The sequence below is a fragment of the Lontra canadensis genome, unplaced genomic scaffold, assembly GCF_010015895.1.
Source record: "Lontra canadensis isolate GAN:19392208 unplaced genomic scaffold, GSC_riverotter_1.0 scaffold125, whole genome shotgun sequence".
Taxonomy (NCBI): Eukaryota; Metazoa; Chordata; class Mammalia; order Carnivora; family Mustelidae; genus Lontra; species Lontra canadensis.
Genome location: NW_022631119.1, coordinates 4,849,065 through 4,866,542, shown reverse-complemented (window position 1 = coordinate 4,866,542; position 17,478 = coordinate 4,849,065). Strand labels below are relative to the sequence as shown.

General features: G+C 50.9%; 1 protein-coding gene across 2 annotated transcripts; it reads right to left on the bottom strand.

The window, feature by feature from the left end:
* Positions 1-1,149: 1,149 nt before the first annotated feature.
* ACP7 (acid phosphatase 7, tartrate resistant (putative)) lies at positions 1,150-17,436 on the bottom strand. 2 transcript variants are annotated; one of them, XM_032842195.1, is made up of 13 exons: positions 17,203-17,436; positions 16,157-16,458; positions 9,849-10,049; positions 9,374-9,556; positions 8,332-8,455; positions 8,039-8,101; positions 7,836-7,950; positions 7,639-7,746; positions 7,487-7,544; positions 7,338-7,405; positions 7,167-7,238; positions 3,365-3,502; positions 1,150-1,559 (listed from the first exon to the last, which is right to left on the bottom strand). In XM_032842195.1, exons 2-13 carry the CDS (start codon positions 16,275-16,277, stop codon positions 1,494-1,496), a joined length of 1,317 nt encoding a protein of 438 aa, XP_032698086.1. In that variant the 5' UTR covers positions 16,278-16,458; positions 17,203-17,436; the 3' UTR covers positions 1,150-1,493. The 2 variants fall into 2 exon arrangements, with proteins under 2 accessions (XP_032698086.1, XP_032698087.1); XM_032842196.1 differs by lacking the exon at positions 9,849-10,049.
* Positions 17,437-17,478: the final 42 nt, after the last annotated feature.

Here is a 17,478-nt window from a genome sequence, read left to right as displayed (position 1 = left end):
CCAGCCCAGGATGAGCCCGGGAGAGTGGGGAGAGGGCCCACCAAGGGTGAGGAAAAGCTTCGCATAATTCAAGAAACTGAAGGAAGCCAGTGTGCCTTGGGCACTGTGGGGGTGGTGAGGGGAGTAAGTAAGAGGAAGCTGAGCCCTCGCAGCTCACAGCTCATGGAGCTATAACGTTAGGTCGGCCTGCAAAGCTGGAAGCCCACGGGCTGCCCTGGGGGAGCTCTCAGCCCTGGGGCCAGCGCCCAGCTTGGCCTAGGACTCCTGCAGTCAGATGTGTCTGTCACCAGCTCAGAGCCCTCCTATGGATAAAGGACAAAGTCCTCCTGGGCCCCATGAGGCCCCACATGATCTTTCCCTATCAGCTCCCTGTCTCTGTCTTCCCCTACTCACTCTGCCCAGGATGCACTGGCTGCCACGCTGATACCCTGGCAGGGCCAGTGTGTTTCTGCCTCAGGGCCTTTGCACCAGCTGTTCCTCTGCCTGGAGTACTCTGCCTGTGGCTTCTCCTTCAGACCTCTTCAGATCAAATGTTCACCCTCCGGGTGAGGTCTCCCTGATTATCCCTGTAAAAACTGCCACTGTCCCCCCTCGGGCCCCTTCCCTGCTTTTTCAGAGTGCTTCCCAATTTTTACCCTGCTTTACACTTCTCTCATTCATTGTGTTTGCTGCTGTCTAACCCCCTGGTTAGATTATCAGCTCTGTGAAGGCAGAGATCTCTGGCTTGCTCACAGCTGTCTCCCAGGACTGAGACCAGGGCCTGGCACATGGGAGATGCCCAAGAAATAATGGGTGAATACACGAAAAGGAAGGGGATAGAGACAGGGAGGAGAAAAGGAAGGGAAAGGGGAGGAGAACAGCAGGTCTGTGAGATCCTTAGGCTTGTCAGAACCCCCAGCTTGGAGGCAGGAGTGTTAACACTTCTCAGTGCTGGGAAACTGAGGCACAAGGCGACACTGGTTTAGGGTGCCTTGGGCAGTGGGAGCCTTGAGGGTCAGCTTAGGAGGAGAAAGTCACCAACACCACCTGCTGGAGAGTGGTGTCATGACAGCCGTACCCACTCTGTTGACTTAGGGGTCCTAATGGCCCCAAGCCCCTGCGGGCATTGGGAGTGGGGAGACGGCCCAGGGGGCATCCCCGGGAGAAGTGCAGAGTCCACAGAGCCACAGCTGTAAGTCTCTTTATTCCTGGGGTCCCGTGGGCACCCCGCCCTGTCAGTGCTATGCAGGGGAGCAGGGCTGAGCCGCCCCACACCTGCCCTGCTTTGCTCTGTGCCTGGGCGCCGACCTGCCCATCACAGCTGGTGGTACCCCCACCTCTCCAGGAGGGGAGAGCTACTCCAGCTGCCACGGGGCTGCATGCACCCCACATGGGGCCTCAGAACGGCTGGGAGTCAAGGCCTGCCCCAACTCTCCACCTGGGCCTGGGCAGTGTCTGGTCACACTAGCCAAAGCAGCAAGGCCCAGCGTTCCTGATGAGAGCTGCCTCTGTGCCTAGAGGTACATCATCCGGTCAACCAGTGGTCTCACCACCCAGATGTCATCCACAATCTTCCCATCCTGCAAGGGACAAAAACAAAGGAGGTAATGAGAGCTGCAAGTCCTGACTCCAGGGCTACGGACCTGAATTTTTAATGGGCTGTGTGACCTAGGGCAAAAGGCTAGACCTCTCTGAGCCTCAGTTTTCCTCATCTGAAAAGTGGGGATGCTGGGAATATTACCTACACCATAGATGTTGTGGGGATTCAATGAGATTATTTGTAGAAGGCTTTTTTTTAAACTTTTTTTTTTAAGATTTTATTTATTTATTTGAGAGAGAGAATGAGAAAGAGAGAGAGAGAGAGCATGAGAAGAGGGAGGGTCAGAGAGAGAAGGAGACTCCCTGCGAAGCAGGGACCCCGATGTGGGACTCCATCCCAGGACTTCAGGATCATAACCTGAGCTGAAGGAAGTCGCTTAACCAACTGAGCCACCCAGCAGCCCTGTAGAGGGCTTTTTATTTTTTTTATTTTTTTAAAATATTTTATTTATTTATTCGACAAACAGAGATCACAAGTAAGCAGAGAGGCAGGCAGAGAGAGAGGAGGAAGCAGGCTCTCTGCTGAGCAGAGAGCCCGATGCGGGGCTCAATCCCAGGATTCTGGGATCATGACCTGAGCTGAAGGCAGAGGCTTTAACACACTGGGCCAACCAGGCACCCCTATAGAGGGCTTTTTAAAAAGGGATCCCAGGACATGGCAAGGACTGTGTAAGGTTTAAGCTGTTATTATGAGCACAGACCCTGGAGTCAGACAAACATCACTGACAGCCCAGTACAGCAGCTCTCTACGTGGCCTTAAGAGTGTTCCCAACTCTGAGCCTCACTTCCGTATTCTCTACACAGGGGAGAAATGAATGCAATAAATACACAACTTTAAAGCCTGCCTCTGGTGCGTGCCCCGCTCAGTACACTTGATCTTAGCCAAAAGGCCGAGAAGCGATTCCCAGCTCAGTAAAGGATAGTTATTTATAATAAAAAGAACATCGTCTTTGCAGTCAGATCCCAGCTCTGCCACCCTCCAGCTGTGTGACCCTTGGAAAATTACTTCCCCTCTCTGAGCCTTCGTGCTCTCGTCTGTACAAAGGAAAGAAAAACCATCCCATGGGATGGTTGTGGTGATTAAAATGCTACTAGATGTAAAGAGGCTAGCCCAGCATCTGATACACAACTGGTGATCAAGAAATCACAATTATTATTCTTTTAAAATGATGAAGGCAGGGGCATCTAGGTGGTGTATTCAGTTAAGTGTTCGATTCTTCATTTCAGCTCAGGTGGTAGCCTCAGGGTCATGAGATCAAGCCCTGAGTCAGGGTCTGTGCTCAGTGTAGAGCCTGTTTGAGGCTCTCTCTCTTTCTCTGCCCTTCTCCCGCCCCTCTTAAATATATAAATAAGTCTTTAAAAAATATAATACAATTACAATGGCAAAAATAAAGCTGAACAGTGATTATTTGGGTCCTTCTAGTCTTGGGCCACTTCTGCTGGCCACAAATCATACTGGTTTCCCTCCACCGCCTCCTACCACCCACCTTCTTCAGCCCCTGCTTCAGGTTGATAAGTACCTATGGAATTTACCATGCTTTGGAAACTGTTCTCAGCACTTTATGTATAATAGGTCAATCAACTATTATCATCCCCTTTAACAGACAGGAAAGCTGTAGCTCGGACAGGTGAAATAAATTGCTGGAGGTCAGCCAGCCTGTAAGTAGCCGAGGCAGGATTTGAACCCAGGATTCCCAGCTCTGGAATCCATTCTTTTAACGGATCGGCTCCAGAACCCACTGGGCCCCGTTACTCAGGCAGGCGATCGGGCACACCGCTCACTGACCTGGTCGTCTGACACCTGCTGGATGTGGAGGTGGGTCCCGTTGAGGATGTGTAGCCGTGTGTACCCGTATTCCTTCACGCGCACGGCGCTCCAGGGCCGAGGGAAGAGGGAGAAGGGGGTCAGCCGCTCCTCACAGCCCTGCCAGACAAAACCCTTTAGACCCAGGGCTGGGGTGGGTGGAGAATCCGAGAGCAGCAGAAACAACTCCCAGGCCAGGACCCCGATGTCCCCGAGGAAGACAAAGTCTGTTAAGCCTTGACCTCACTAAGACTTCTAGAAAAGAGCTTGGCTGTGAGAGACTGCCCAGTGCGGCATTTTCTCTAAGAGCCCTAGGCTGGAAGGCACCCAAAGGCCCATCGTGGGGGTCAGTTAAATACGTCATGGCGTGACCGTCACAAAGCAGGGTGTCACAGAAAGGGGGCCGAGATGTACAGTAAAAGGGAAAATGCAATTTGAAGAATAGATAGAAGTCACGGGTCTCGACACTGTCGGCATGGTAGACCCTCCAAGAAGGCTTTTTAAGTCACCAGCCCCTGGGGGAGAGCGAGTGCTCAGCCTTGCAGAAGCCACGCCAGCTGGCATGAGCAGAGAGCATGTGGGACCTTGAAAAAAAATCACCATTTTGCTGCCATCATTGTAATCATGAATGGAAGCAAGGCTTATCAGTAGATGGCCAAACTGACCGTGCAAGTCGGAGGACTAACCAGATTATGGCATAGTCCCACACAATCTCTCCAGGAGGAATACTATATTCATCATCATTCATTATATATGATACAAAAATATTATAAAATATTAATATAATAATAGCCACAGACAAATAAAATAATAAGATAACATAGAGATTAAAACAGATGTGGTTAGGGTGCCTGGGTGGCTCAGTTGATTGAGTGTCTGACTCCTGATTTCGTCTCAGGTCATGATCTCGGGGTCGTGGGATCGAGCCCCGTGTCAGGCTCCTCCCTGGGCATGGGGCCTGCTTGGGATTCTCTCTCCACTCCCTCTCCCCTCCCTGCTCACACACACCTGCTTGCACATGTGCGCTCTCTCACTCTCAAAACAAACAATACAGGGGCGTCTGGGTGGCTCAGTGGGTTAAGCCTCTGCCTTCGGCTCAGGTCATGATCCCAGGGTCCTAGGCTGGAGTCCTGCATCGGGCTCTCTGCTTGGCAGGGAGCCTGCTTCCTCCTCTCTCTCTGCCTGCCTCTCTGCCTACTTGTGATCTCTGTCTGTCAAATAAATAAATCTTTAAAACAAACAAACAAAACATCAAAAACAGATGCGGTTAAATGTTCACGTTTGGGAAACATTGGTAACATTGGGGATAGGGAAACTCCTTATTATTTTTGCAACTTGTCTGTAAGTCTGAAATAATTTCAAAATTGGAAATTGAAGGGAAAACTCATCTGCACTGGTTCAAGTTCAGAATAGCGATCACCTAGGGGTCTGAGGAGCCATCTGGTGCTGATAACATTGTATTTCCTGCTCCAGGTGGCGGCTGCACTGGACCAATGCCAGGGCTCCATTCTCAGAGATTCTGGTGTTTGTTCTGGAATGGGGTCCAGATGCTGGAGTTTTAAGACTTCCCCATGTAACGTGCACCAAAGTTGAGAACCTCCTAGGGGATGAAGCACGATCCAAGTTGTTTTTTACAAAGGGGTAGTACAGTGACACGTCTCTAGCAAGACCATTACTCCATTGCACATGCAGAGAACATTTGAAAATGCCGTCCAAGAGACAGAACCCCAGAGAGGGATGAAGAAGGACTGTAAACTCTTGCCCTCTGCACGGTCTGAATTTTTTTTTTTTAGATTTTATTTATTTATTTATTTATTTGACAGGCGGAGATCACAAGGAGGCAGAGAGACAGGCAGAGAGAGAGAGAGAGATGGAAGCAGGCTCCCTGCTGAGCAGAGCGCCTGATGTGGGGCTCAATCCCAGGACCCTGGGATCATGACCTGAGCCCAAGGCAGAGGCTTTAACCCACTGAGCCACCCAGGCGCCCTAGCGGTCTGAATATTTAAAAAATATATATATATTTATCTAAAGATTTTATTTATTTATTTGACACAGAGAGAGAGAGATATCACAAGTACACAATGAGGCAGGCAGAGAGAGGGTGAAGCAGGCTCCCTGCTGAGCAGAGAGCCCGATGCGGGGCTTGATCCCAGGACCCTGAGATCTTGACCTGAGCCGAAGGCAGAGGCTTTAACCCACTGAGCCACCCAGGCGCCCCTAAAAATATTTTTAAAGATTTTATTATTTGAGAGAGAGAGAGAGAGAGATGGATCACAGAAGGAGATGGATCACAGAAGTGGGGACTCCGTCCCAGGACCCTGGGATCATGACTTTAGCCAAAGGCAGACCCTTGACCCACTAAGCCACCCAGCCACCCTGTGCACTGTGTGAACTTTTTTAAACTTTTTTTTTTAAGATTTTATTTATTTATTTGACAGACAGAGATCACAAGTAGGCAGAGAGGCAGGCAGAGAGAGGAGGAAGCAGGCTCCCTGCTGAGCAGAGAGCCCGATGCTGTGCTCGATCCCAGGACTCTGAGATCACGACCTGAGCCGAAGGCAGAGGCTTCAACCCACTGAGCCACCCAGGAGCCCCACTATGTGAATTTTTATCACAAGTGGTTCTTACTTCGATCTTACTAATTCCTAAGAACCAGCTTAAAAAATAAGCCCCCTCTCCTTGCAGAAGTGAGTGATTCCAAGGCAGAGAGGGGAGGGGCAGGAAAACGCAAGAATCTCTGCAGCACCCAATAGGGCCAAAAAATAAGAAAGAGCTCACAAAATGACAGGGGCGCTCAGACCTGAAGAGTTCCCAGTGGCCCAACCCGGAGCAAAGTGATCAGTAGCATAAATCACAATCTTATTGGATTATCGCCCACAGGATACAATAATTACCCGTGAGTCCACACCGGTATAAATCAGTAACAAACTACATAGATGGGACGGAAGGGACGACTCTTCCTCACGAGAGGACTCTAATTAATCAATCCTGGAGGAATGAGGGAAACAGAAACTTCCCACTAGAACATCACAGTAATAACTGTTGCCAGCAGGACCCACAGGGGATTTGAAAATCGGTGGGTGAAAGTTGGAGGAGAGACAGGAGATTTGCAAATGGCCGGAAAGTATCTCCCTGAAGATACTTATTAACTAGAAAGGGAGATATAATAACTTTACAGTGGAGTAACTTCCTTAACCAGGTGATTCAGAGAAACACAGACGGCAGGAGCCCCAGGTCCCATGCACCGAGGAGAACACAACATCACTTCTACGATCGCCTTGCCCAAAATGTGTAACCTGAATCTCAGCCAAATGACACATAAACCCAGACCAGGGGGCCTGCTGCAAAACTGCTGGCCAGGAGTTTTGCAAAATGTGCAGGATGAAAGACAAGCAAAGACTCAAGAGACACAGTAACTAACTCGAATGTGGGAACTTGGAACAGAAAGCGGACATCAGGGAGAAATTTGGTGGAAAGTGAACGGAGTCTGGAGTTCAGTGGCAGTGAAGATAATAAGAAGCCCTCTGCCTTTGGGTCCATCCGGTAAACCTGGGCAAGCCCCGCCCCCAATCCCTACCACTTGTTGAGCCTGGGACTGAATGAGATTTGACTGCCCAAGCCTCTGTTTCCACATCCGTACAATGGACCTGTGACGAGGGCTACCTAAGCTCTCAGGGAGTGGGGGAGAGGTGGGGACAGCAGCTGTATAAACACCTGGCCAGTACAAGAGGCAGTTAAAATCAAGAGGCAAGAAGCCAAGCCACCCTCCCCCTGTGATGCTCACAGCAGATCCCGTGATGATGTGGACGGGGCCTCGAGGGTTGGTGTAAGGCATCTCTTGGCTGCCATTAAATACCTGGAAACAGGAACAAGGGAGAGGGGTGTGTCACACCAGGCCAAGCCCTGGGTGTCCTGGGGTCCACCGACACTGACACCGGCCCTCCCTGAGCCTTACCTGGTAGTTGTAAATGGGCCACAGGCGTTCGTAGGAGTGCTCGTGAGCCCACAGCTGCAGGTCAACCCCTGAAACAGAACAAGTTGGGGTCAAGCTGCCTGATCCCAGAGAGATTGGGGGGGGGGGGGGGGGGTCCCCAGGTCACTCACCGTATTTGTAGAAAAGATCCTCCAACCCATAGAACTTGCCACGGAGGCCTTTGCGAACCTGGGCAGGGCGCACAAGGAGGGGAATGGGGGACTCAGGCTGGGCACCTCCCCTGCCTGGCTCTTGGCACCCCACCCCAGGGAGGGGTCCTCACCTTGCTTTCATGCCACGTACAGTCATCCAAATCGGCATTGGAACAGTACATGGGCCGGTGGCCCATGGTAATGATCCACGGCCGGGCTGCCCGGTTCTTATTGGCTTTCTAGAGAGAGGGTGAGGGGTGGGATGAGGGTGAGGGGCAGGGTAAGGGAGGGGGAGGGGAGGCCGGGCAAGGGTAACCACCCGTGTTACCTGGAGGTCGCTCTCCAGCCAGTGGAACTGTCTCTCTACCAGGTGGCGGCCATAACTGAGGAAGAAGTATACCTCGGTGGAGAAGGAGATGATATGTGCAGGGCCCAGGTCCCAGCTGGAGAGGTTAAAGGGCATGGGTCAGAAGTGGGAGTCTCTCTGGCATCTTCCATCCATCCTCCAGTCCCCAGGATCCCCCAAATTACCTGTACCACAGGCCTTCATTGTTCCCTGGCATGCTGAAGCGAGCCTTGTAGTTAGAGAAGTTGCTGGATAAAAGGAAGTGAACGGGTGAGGAGAGGGTCTGGGTTCCTCGGCCCGCTGCCCCCACCACCCCACTGCCAGGCCAGGTCTCGCTCCCAGTCCAGCCTTTGTCTCCTCTCCTCTCACTACTGCTCATGCACTGCTGTAGGTTGAGGGACTAAGGTGAGACACTCAGAAGGACACGTCTCTTTGCACTGGTCAGGCCCACACCCGCCCTGAAGCCCCGGGCCCTCACTAGCGTTCCTCATGATTCCCAGGGCACGTCATGTAGGGCAGGCTGGCAGCCACAGGCTCGATGAGCCGCATGAACTTGTCCCCGACACGAGCATTGTCCTGATCCATGTTGTAGGCGAAGTCTCCTGGGGAGCCGGGGGTTGGGGGGGAGGGGAGAGTAAGGACCCAGACCCTGCTCTCCTCTTGCCAGAACCGAAAGACCTGACGGCTGCAGCCCCTGACCCCGAGCCATCCTGGTTCTCTGATCCCTACCTCACACCACCTGCCTGTGCACTTGGAGCTATTTCCTGAATAGCTCCTGAGCGCCCCCCCCCCCCCCCACCCCACCCGTGGAGACAACACTGGTCTCCCATGCTCTGATCACACAGGCCACCATCTCTGCCCACCTTCTTCTCCCCTCCCAGGACAAAAGCCTTAACACTGACACGATCTGGTACTGGTTTTGTATCAGGCACAGTTCCAAATGCTTTATATACTTGATCACCTGAATTTTCCAAATACCCTCTGAGGTGGATGTCATTATTACCCCACTTCAGATGGGGAAACTAAGGCCCAGAGGGGTTACGTGCTCATGCAAGGTCATGGTGCTAGTTAGTAAAGATCCAGGAATCAGGCCCTGGGAGTCTGGTTCCAGAGTGTGCAGTCGTGAACCGTATCAGCCCCAATCTCTGTCTCCCATCCATGTCCCTGTCCCCTGAAGCCACAGCAGCAATGATAATGACAGGGAACACATGGCACTTACAGCATGCCAAGCAAGGTCACTTACGTAGTCATCACGACAGTCCCATGAATTCGGGACCGGCCTTAGCCCTCACTGTAGTAACGCAGAGGACAAAACCAACAAGGCACGCGGCTCTCTGTTGGAGCTGCAATTTGAACCTGGGCAGACTGGTTAACACAGACACCCTCTCCGGAGCCGGTGTCTCATCGCCTGTCCCTTGAGAACCACGCTAACCCCAGCCTGGTGCCCTCGATACCCCCTGGATCACCTCACTCCCAAGCCCCACCCCACACCTCCAGGCATGCCCTTGCCAATGCCTCACCCACATGCAGAACAGCATCGTACATGCCCTTCTGGGTGTCCCTGCGCAGCCGCGGGAAGGCCTTCGGGTTTTCAGCTCCCAGGTCCCCAAACACAGCCAGACGGGGGCTCCAGTGGGGACCATTCTTCAGGGCCCGGAAGCGGAACCGACGGCTCCAGCCCTGGGAACTGCCGCAGCGGTAAACTGAGGGAGAGGGGAAGGTCACAGTCAGCTAGGAGCACCCCCGGCTGCCTCCACCCTGCTCCCCCAACCCATCTTCAGTGGGTGGGGGAAGGAAGTGGGGATTGTGGGGTTCTGACCCATGCCCTTTGGTCCACCTCGCCCCAGACCCCAGCACCTCCCATTCTCATGCCAGAGTCTCATAAGAGAGGCGTTACCAGCTCCGCCTGAGCCCCCTGCCAGTGGCAGCTTCTAGTCCACACCCCACTCCTCTTCCTGTTCCCCCCTCAGCACTGGGGCCTGGGGCCCCTCTCACCATACTGGACCCCCGGCAGCAGCCCCCGCAGTGTGACCCGGTGTATGTAGAGTTTCCGCCGGAGAGCGCCCCCATCCACAAAGGGGCTGAAGGTGCCCTGGGCCCGGAGGGGCAGGGGCCCCGCAAGCTGCAGCCCGAACTGCACTTCGGAAGGGGTGGGGACCCACGTGGTCCAGGTGACCGTCATGGCACCCGGCTCACCTAGGGAGGAAGGGCAGAGCAGGCCGGCAGTGAGGCCTGAGCTGGAGCAGGGGAGGAGGGGCGGACAGAGTGAGGGGTGAGAGCCAACAGCGGGGAACACTAGTAGTTAGGGACACGGGTGCCGGAGCTTCCCAGGTGAAAGCCCAGCCTTGCCATTCCCAAGCTGTGCTTCCCTGGGCACCTCCCTTCACCTCTCTGCGCCTCGGTTTCCTTATCTGTAAAGTGGAATAATAATGGTTTCTACTCTAAGGGTTTCTGTGAGGCTTAAACACAAGCAAAGCACTTGGGACAGTGCTGTTAGGATTCCATGAGTGAATGGACATTAATCTTAATATCATTATTTACTGCATGCAGCCCTCGTGCCAAACGTTTTGCATACATGACATCACTGAGGGGTTATAAACTTGGATGTCTAGAAGCCTGCTAGGTCATATAAACGGGGACAAAGTCCAGCTGGAAGGAGTCAGGCCAATGAGAGTGATGGAATGTGAGGCGAACTGTAGATCTGCCCTGTTTTAAAGGGGCAGCCATAGCTTGGTCTCCATGTTGGAAGCCGGCCCAGTATCCCTAAATCTGTCTTAGAGACTTCTAGAGTAAGTCTCTATACCGTGATTTTTATATGTTAGGAACATAGATAGATAGAGAAATCCAAACAAAAAATACAAAAGATTTTTTGTGTATTTCTTTGCATGGGGGGGGGCAGGGCAAAGGGAGAGGGACAAGCAGATTCCCCACTGAGTAGAGGCAGACAATGTGGGGCTTGATCCCAGGACCCTGAGATCATGACCTGAGCTGAAGCCAGATGCTTAATGGACTGAGCCCCCCAGGGGCCCCAATAAATCCAAATTTTGAAGTGATTAACTCAAAATTCTTAAATGCCAGCCACCAAATCAAGGTTTTCAACACACCACATGGTCTATAGGCTGATGTTAAGAGCATGTGCTCCTGTCCCAAGAACAGGAGAATGCATGTGATCCAGATTCTTCATTGCAGCCCTGTTCGTAATCACAACATATTGGAAATGACCAAAACGCCCACCCCTAAGAGACGGGCTGAAGTGACTATGTAACCGCCAGACAGTGGAGCACAAGGGAGCTATCCACAGAAGGAGGACAAGTTCTAGGAATGACATCCAGGAGAACCAGTGAAATTAACAAAGCAAGGTACACAAAGAGAGTCGCCTACTCTTTATGTAAGAGGATAGACGCAGGTACGTACTCATCTGTATGGAAGAAATACAGGAAGGATCCAGCAGAAAGGAAAGACATGGGTTACTTACCTGGGGTTGATGGGAGTGGGGTAGAAAAGGAGAGACAGGTACAGAGCAGGAAAGACCAGGACGGAAAACTACTACCTTTTTAGTGTAATTCTGACTCTTAGAATTATAGTCATGTTCCATATTTCCTTCACACACACCCCAAATAAACTAACAATTACAATAACAATGCAGGAAGAAGCCAGCATGGAGTATAAACACTGACCAATGGATATAACTATATTTACAAAGTAAATAAAGCACTCATGCAGAGGGGTGGGTCACCATGGGGTAGGTCTTGACTGGACGCTGTAAGACTATAGCAAAAAGTTACAAACTTCCAGTCATAAAATATAAATAAGCCACGGAGATGAAAAAAGCACAGGGAATATAGCCAAGTATATTGTACTAACATGGCGTGGTGATAGACGGTGACTACCTTCACTGTCGCTATGAAACTAACATAACATTGGATGTCAACTTATACTTCAGTAATTAAAAAATGCTCTTAAAAAGACTACAGAGGAGGCAACTGGGTGGCTCAGTTGGTTAAGCACCTGCTTTCAGCTCGGGTTATGATCTTGGGGTCCTGGGATCAAGCCCCATGTTGGGCTCCCTGCTTCATGGGGAGCCTGCTTCTCCCTCTCCTTCCCACTCATGATCTCTGTCGCTATCTCTGTCTCTCTCTCTCAGATAAGTAAATAAAATCTTAAAAAAAAAGACTACAGAGAAAAAGGACTGCACATACACGTTGTCACCTAGTGAATGTTCTTACAGGGAAACAGCAAAGGGGGAGCATGGTAAGGGGACAGTGTGTGGGGTGGGGGACCGATGGGAAAGGGGAGCGGTCCACGGTAGATCAGATGTGGTCCAGAACAGTACAAAGGGGATGGGAAGATGGAGAGTGAAACTGCTTCATGCCTATACTTGCATCAAACAAATACCTAAGTATACTGTAGAAGTGGGAGGTAGGTTTTGCAATGCTGGAGAAAGAAGTTACAAATAAGGAAAGAAGGCGGCTAAAATAAGCCCGTGATGTTGGACTAGAATCAGAGGTATCAGTATGATCTCATGGTAAGAGCTATATACATACAGATAGGGAACTCGAGATCTGTGCGGGTGCATGTGACACACACACACATTTGTGTAAGGGCCTGGAAACCATGATACCCCGGTAGCCACGAACACACCCAGCGCTCAGATCTTAGTTTCTAAATACCCACTCTCCAGCAAAAGAAACCAGGGCTCCTTGCAGATGCGGTTGATTCCAAACACCGGGCAGGAAATAGACAAGATCAGCCCGGAATAACACGTGGTGCCAGAAAGTGGGGGAGTGCTCAAGAAATGACGGGGGCTTGTCAAAAGAACACAGAAATCCATCCAAAGGAATTCCAAAGACCAAACCCGGGACAGTTCGAGTCACAAGATAAATAATGATGATATTGGATATTTAATCCAAGGAATCAAAATAAATATCTGTAAGTCAATACTGAAATATAGAAATTAATAAGTGAATGGATGGATGGAGGAGGGAAGGGACAGATTTCCTTAGAGTAAAATTTCCATTAGACAGAGAGAAAGAATTAGAAAGCCACAATGTCACAATTAGGCAAACACCATGCTAATAATTGTCACAGGCAAGATCGACCAACAGACGCTAAAATCAGGGGGCAGAAGTCTCAAGAGAAACATAATTTGCACGGTCTCAAGGAATCTCCCCCAAGATATTTATTAGCCGCAAAGGGAAGAAGAAAAATCCTATGGTGGAGAAACCCAGCAGGCACCACTGTAACCACACAACAAAGGTCAGCGTCACCAGTAACAGCAATGAGCTATGTCAGCACCAAGTGGGAAAACTGCTGACATTCCAACAGGGTCTGTAGTTTAGTTAATAGACTATTGTACCAATGTTAACTTCCTGTGGTTTTTTTCCTTAAGATTTTATTTATTTATTTATTTATTTATTTGAGAGAGAGAGCAGGTGTGTGAGAGAACACGAGTTGGGGGGAGCAACAGAGGGAGAAGCAGGCTCCCCGCTGAGCAGGGATCCCAACACGGAGCTCCCCACCCCAAGACCCTGAGATCGAGACCTGAGCTGAAAGCAGACGCTTAACTGACTGAACCACCCAGGTGCCCGACTTCCTGGTTTTAATAAACATATTAGGGCACCTGGGTGGCTCAGTCAGGTAAGTGTCCAACTCTTGATTTCAGCTCAGGTCATGATCTCAGGGTTGTGAGATGGAGCTGCAAGTCAGCTCCAAGCTGGGCATGGAGTCTGCTTAAGATTCTCTCCCTCCCACTCTCTCTGCCCCTCCCTTCCCCCTGCATGCATGTGCTCACTCTCTCTTAAAAAAAAAAATTGGGGGGGGTGCTTGGGTGGCTCAGTGGGTTAAAGCCTCTGCCTTCGGCTCAGCTCATGATCTCGGGGTCCTGGGATCGGGCCCCTCATCGGGCTCTCTGCTCAGCGGGGAGTCTGCTTCCTCCTCTCTCTCGGTCTGCCTCTCTGCCTACTTGTGATCTCTGTCAAATAAATAAATAAAATTTAAAAAAATTTTTAAATAACTAATAAACATACTGTAATTATGTAAGATGCTAACATAACAGCAGGAGAAACTGAGTGAGTGGAATGTGGGAACTCTGTAATATTTTTATAAATTTTCTGTTAAATCTAAAATTAGTACTAAGTTCAAGTTTAAAGTAAGTATTGTGGGCTCTTTGAGCCAGTCTGCCGGGCTGCGAATTCCTGACTCTGTGACCCGAGGTCAGACCTTCTCTATGAGCCTCAGTTTACTCTTCCGTAACATGGGAGTAGCAGTAGAACCTACAGCTTAATATCCAATCTGAGGCTAAGTGAGTTATCCCTCTGACACACTTAGACCAGATCTGCTATTGTTGCTGTGCAGACCTAACAAGAAATCCCTGTCATCCCACTGGATTTTCACAGCAGCGCCCACAAGATGGGTTTCACTGCCATTCCATTTTATAGAAGTCTCCAGGCAAAGTGCCTTGTCCAAGGTCAGTTGGCCAACAGACGCCAAAGCCAGTTTATTCACCTGGTTTCAGATTCTGCACTGCAACTAACCTGCAAGAAACGATCTTCCTTCCAAGTGTCAAGGACATCAAAAAACAAGGGAAGCCTGAAGAACTGTCCCAGCTAGGAGACTAGAGGCGGCAGCGGGATGCCATGTGGGATCGTGGATCGGATTAGTGGAAAAATCGGTGAAACCCAAACAAGGTCCTTGGTCCAGTTAGAGATATGATGCCAATGTTAATTTCTTAGCTTTGATAATAGGTACATAAGACACTGGCATTAGGGGAAGTTGGGTGACGGGGATACAGGAATTCTGCATTATCTTTGCAACTTTTCCATAAGTCGAAAGTTAATTCAAAATAAAAAGCTAGGGATGCCTGGGTGGCTCAGTTGGTTAAGTGACTGCCTTCGGCTCGGGTCATGATCCTGGAGTCCTGGGATCAAGTCCCGAATCAGGCTCCCTGCTCCACAGAGTCTGCTTCTCCCTCTGACCCTCCCACTTCTCATGCTCTTTCTCTCTCTCATTCTCTCTCTCAAATAAACAAATAAAATCTTTAAAAAAAATAAAAATAAAAATCTAAAAGTATTTGAAAGACAGAAAGGGCTGTGTTTTGAGTTTCAGTCTGGTATCAAAAAGGAATAGGGGGCACCTGGGTGGTTCAATGGGCTAAAACCTCTCCCTTCAGCTCAGGTCATGATCTCCGGGTCCTGGGATCGAGCCCCACATCAGGCTTTCTGCTCAGCGGGGAACCTGCTTCCTCCTCTCTCTCTGCCTGCCTCTCTGCCTACTTGTGATCTCTCTCTCTGTCAAATAAATAAAAGAAAGAAAGAAAGAAAGAAAGCCACAGTCATTAAAAAAAAAAAAAAAGGGAATAGGGCACAATTATTTGAAACTCCTTTTAAAATCCTCCTCCCTGTTTCAACCCGGAGTCTGCGTGAGACCAAATTTTCTTCGTATATATCATCCAAAGCAGCACATCGAAACAGAAAACAGCAGAAGCAGATGTGGGGAGAATCTGGCTGCCTCCTATTAAGCCAGACGTTAAAGAGACTTAAAAAGATGTAAACCAATGCCACTCTTCTCATTAGGTTTCTTTTCTTTTGTATAGTACAGTTATTTTTCATGCAAAATGCCATTTACCTTAACACAGAATGGATGTGTTACTGCTCATTTTCAATGACTTAAACATGTTTAAATGCCTCCATTTTAGTCTCTAATATGGCAAATATTATGGATATAACTCACATAAACTAAAGCTCTTTGAGGTTCTCAATCATCTTTAGCTGTGCAAAGGGACCGAGACCAAAAAGGGACCCTGAGACAAAACAACCCTTGGCTCTACTCCATTTTGCCACTTCACAGGTAAGAGCTCTCCTTTATGAGGTCCCACTAGTACTTTCCCATTGTCCAGATGAGGAAGCTGAGACCAGAGAGGTTAAGTCACTTGCCCACAGTCACACAGCAAGTAAGTAGCAAAGCAGGGATTAAAACCCAAGAAGTTTGGGTCCAAAGCGTCCAGAGTTCAAGGCCTATGACCACCCTTAGATCAAGGATCAGGAAGCAGCTTTGTGGGGACACAATGAGCAAGGACAACAGTGGTCCCCTTTGGAGAACACTTATTACAGCCTGGACACCATAATCATTTCCCACATAGCCAGGTGCACTACTGCTTGGAACCCCCATTTAATAGAGCCAGATAACTGAGGTTCAGGAAGAGCAAGCCACCCCCCAGGGTTCCACAGCAATCTGCGTGGGATTCTGAGTCCCCAACCCACTGGGCCTCCCTGGGAAATGCCCAGAAAGTGGTCCCAGAAACTTACCTGGGTAGGACAGGTGGACTTGCTCAGGGGCAGCCTTGGGAGCCACTGGGGTCCCCAGGACTTCCAAGGAGAAAACCAGGAGCAGACAGCAGCAGGACCAGCAGGGACAAAGGGGGCGCATGGTAAGGGGACAGTGTTGGGGGGGTGGGGCAGATGGGGAAGGGGAGGGGTCCACAGTAGATCAGATGTGGTCCAGAATAGCACAAAGGGGCTGGGAAGATGGAGAGTGGAGGGAGATTGGGCAACGTCAGGGGCAGGAGGCAGGATGGGGGGGGGTCTTCAAGGGGATGGTTATCCAGATGCTAGAGAGAAAACAAAAATACTGATCACTACCCAGAACCAAATGTCCTGAGACTCGCTGTGTGCTAAGCACTTTGCATAGATTAACTCATGGGAGCCTCACAACATTCCTATGTGTGGTGGCTGCTATGATCATGACTGCCGTATCACAGATGAGGACAATGAGCCACAGTGATTCCCTGCACAGCTAGGACTGATGGGGCTGGAGCTGGAGCCCTGGGGTCCTGGTTCCAGAGCCCTGGCTCTTACCCACATCTCACTCTCAGCGAGAGGTTTGGGAGTGGGGTGGCGACTCCATGTAGAGAGTTGTCCTTGGCAACTCCATCGCCAGCATTCATTCCATCCTGCTCTTAGCAACCCCAGCTTCTTGGACCTATGGCCTCCTCCCCTAGCATTGCTCCCTGCTCTCAGAGCTCATCACTCTGTATTTCAGCATCCAGACTTCCATTTTGGTCTGAGTGACCCAATCCCTCACTCCATCCCCAGGTCCCCCCAGAATTTCCATCCTACCTGGAGCGGCCCCTTCCCCTCTATCCCCCCATCGGCATACCATCCTGCCTTGGTGACCCCATCCCCCCAGCCCTGCCCCTGCACACCCACTCCCCTTCTCCCAGCCCTTTTCCCCGGCTCCAGTTTGCTCTCCAGCTCCCAGAGGACCTGCGGGGGGAGGTGCCCAGCCAGCCCAGGACCGTCAGCCCGGAGGCTGGGAGAAGGGGCAGGGGACTCCCTCCCGGTCCCCGGCTCACCCTCGGGCGCCAGCTGCCCGCACGCGCGCGCACGTCTCCGGCCACCAGTGAGGAGGCGGTATTTATGAGTTTGCTGGTACCATGGCATCCTGCCGCCCACAGCTGTCCCAGCCCCGGAAGAGCCTGCCTTCTCGAAGTGACAGGCTCCCCAGGCAACCGGGGCCCCGGGTCTCACAGGTCCGGCCCGTCCTGAGCGCCTCACGCCCACCAGCAACCCCCCCGCCCCGCCCCACAAGGCGGGGGTTGGGAAGGGGGATCCAGAAAGGTTTGGTACGC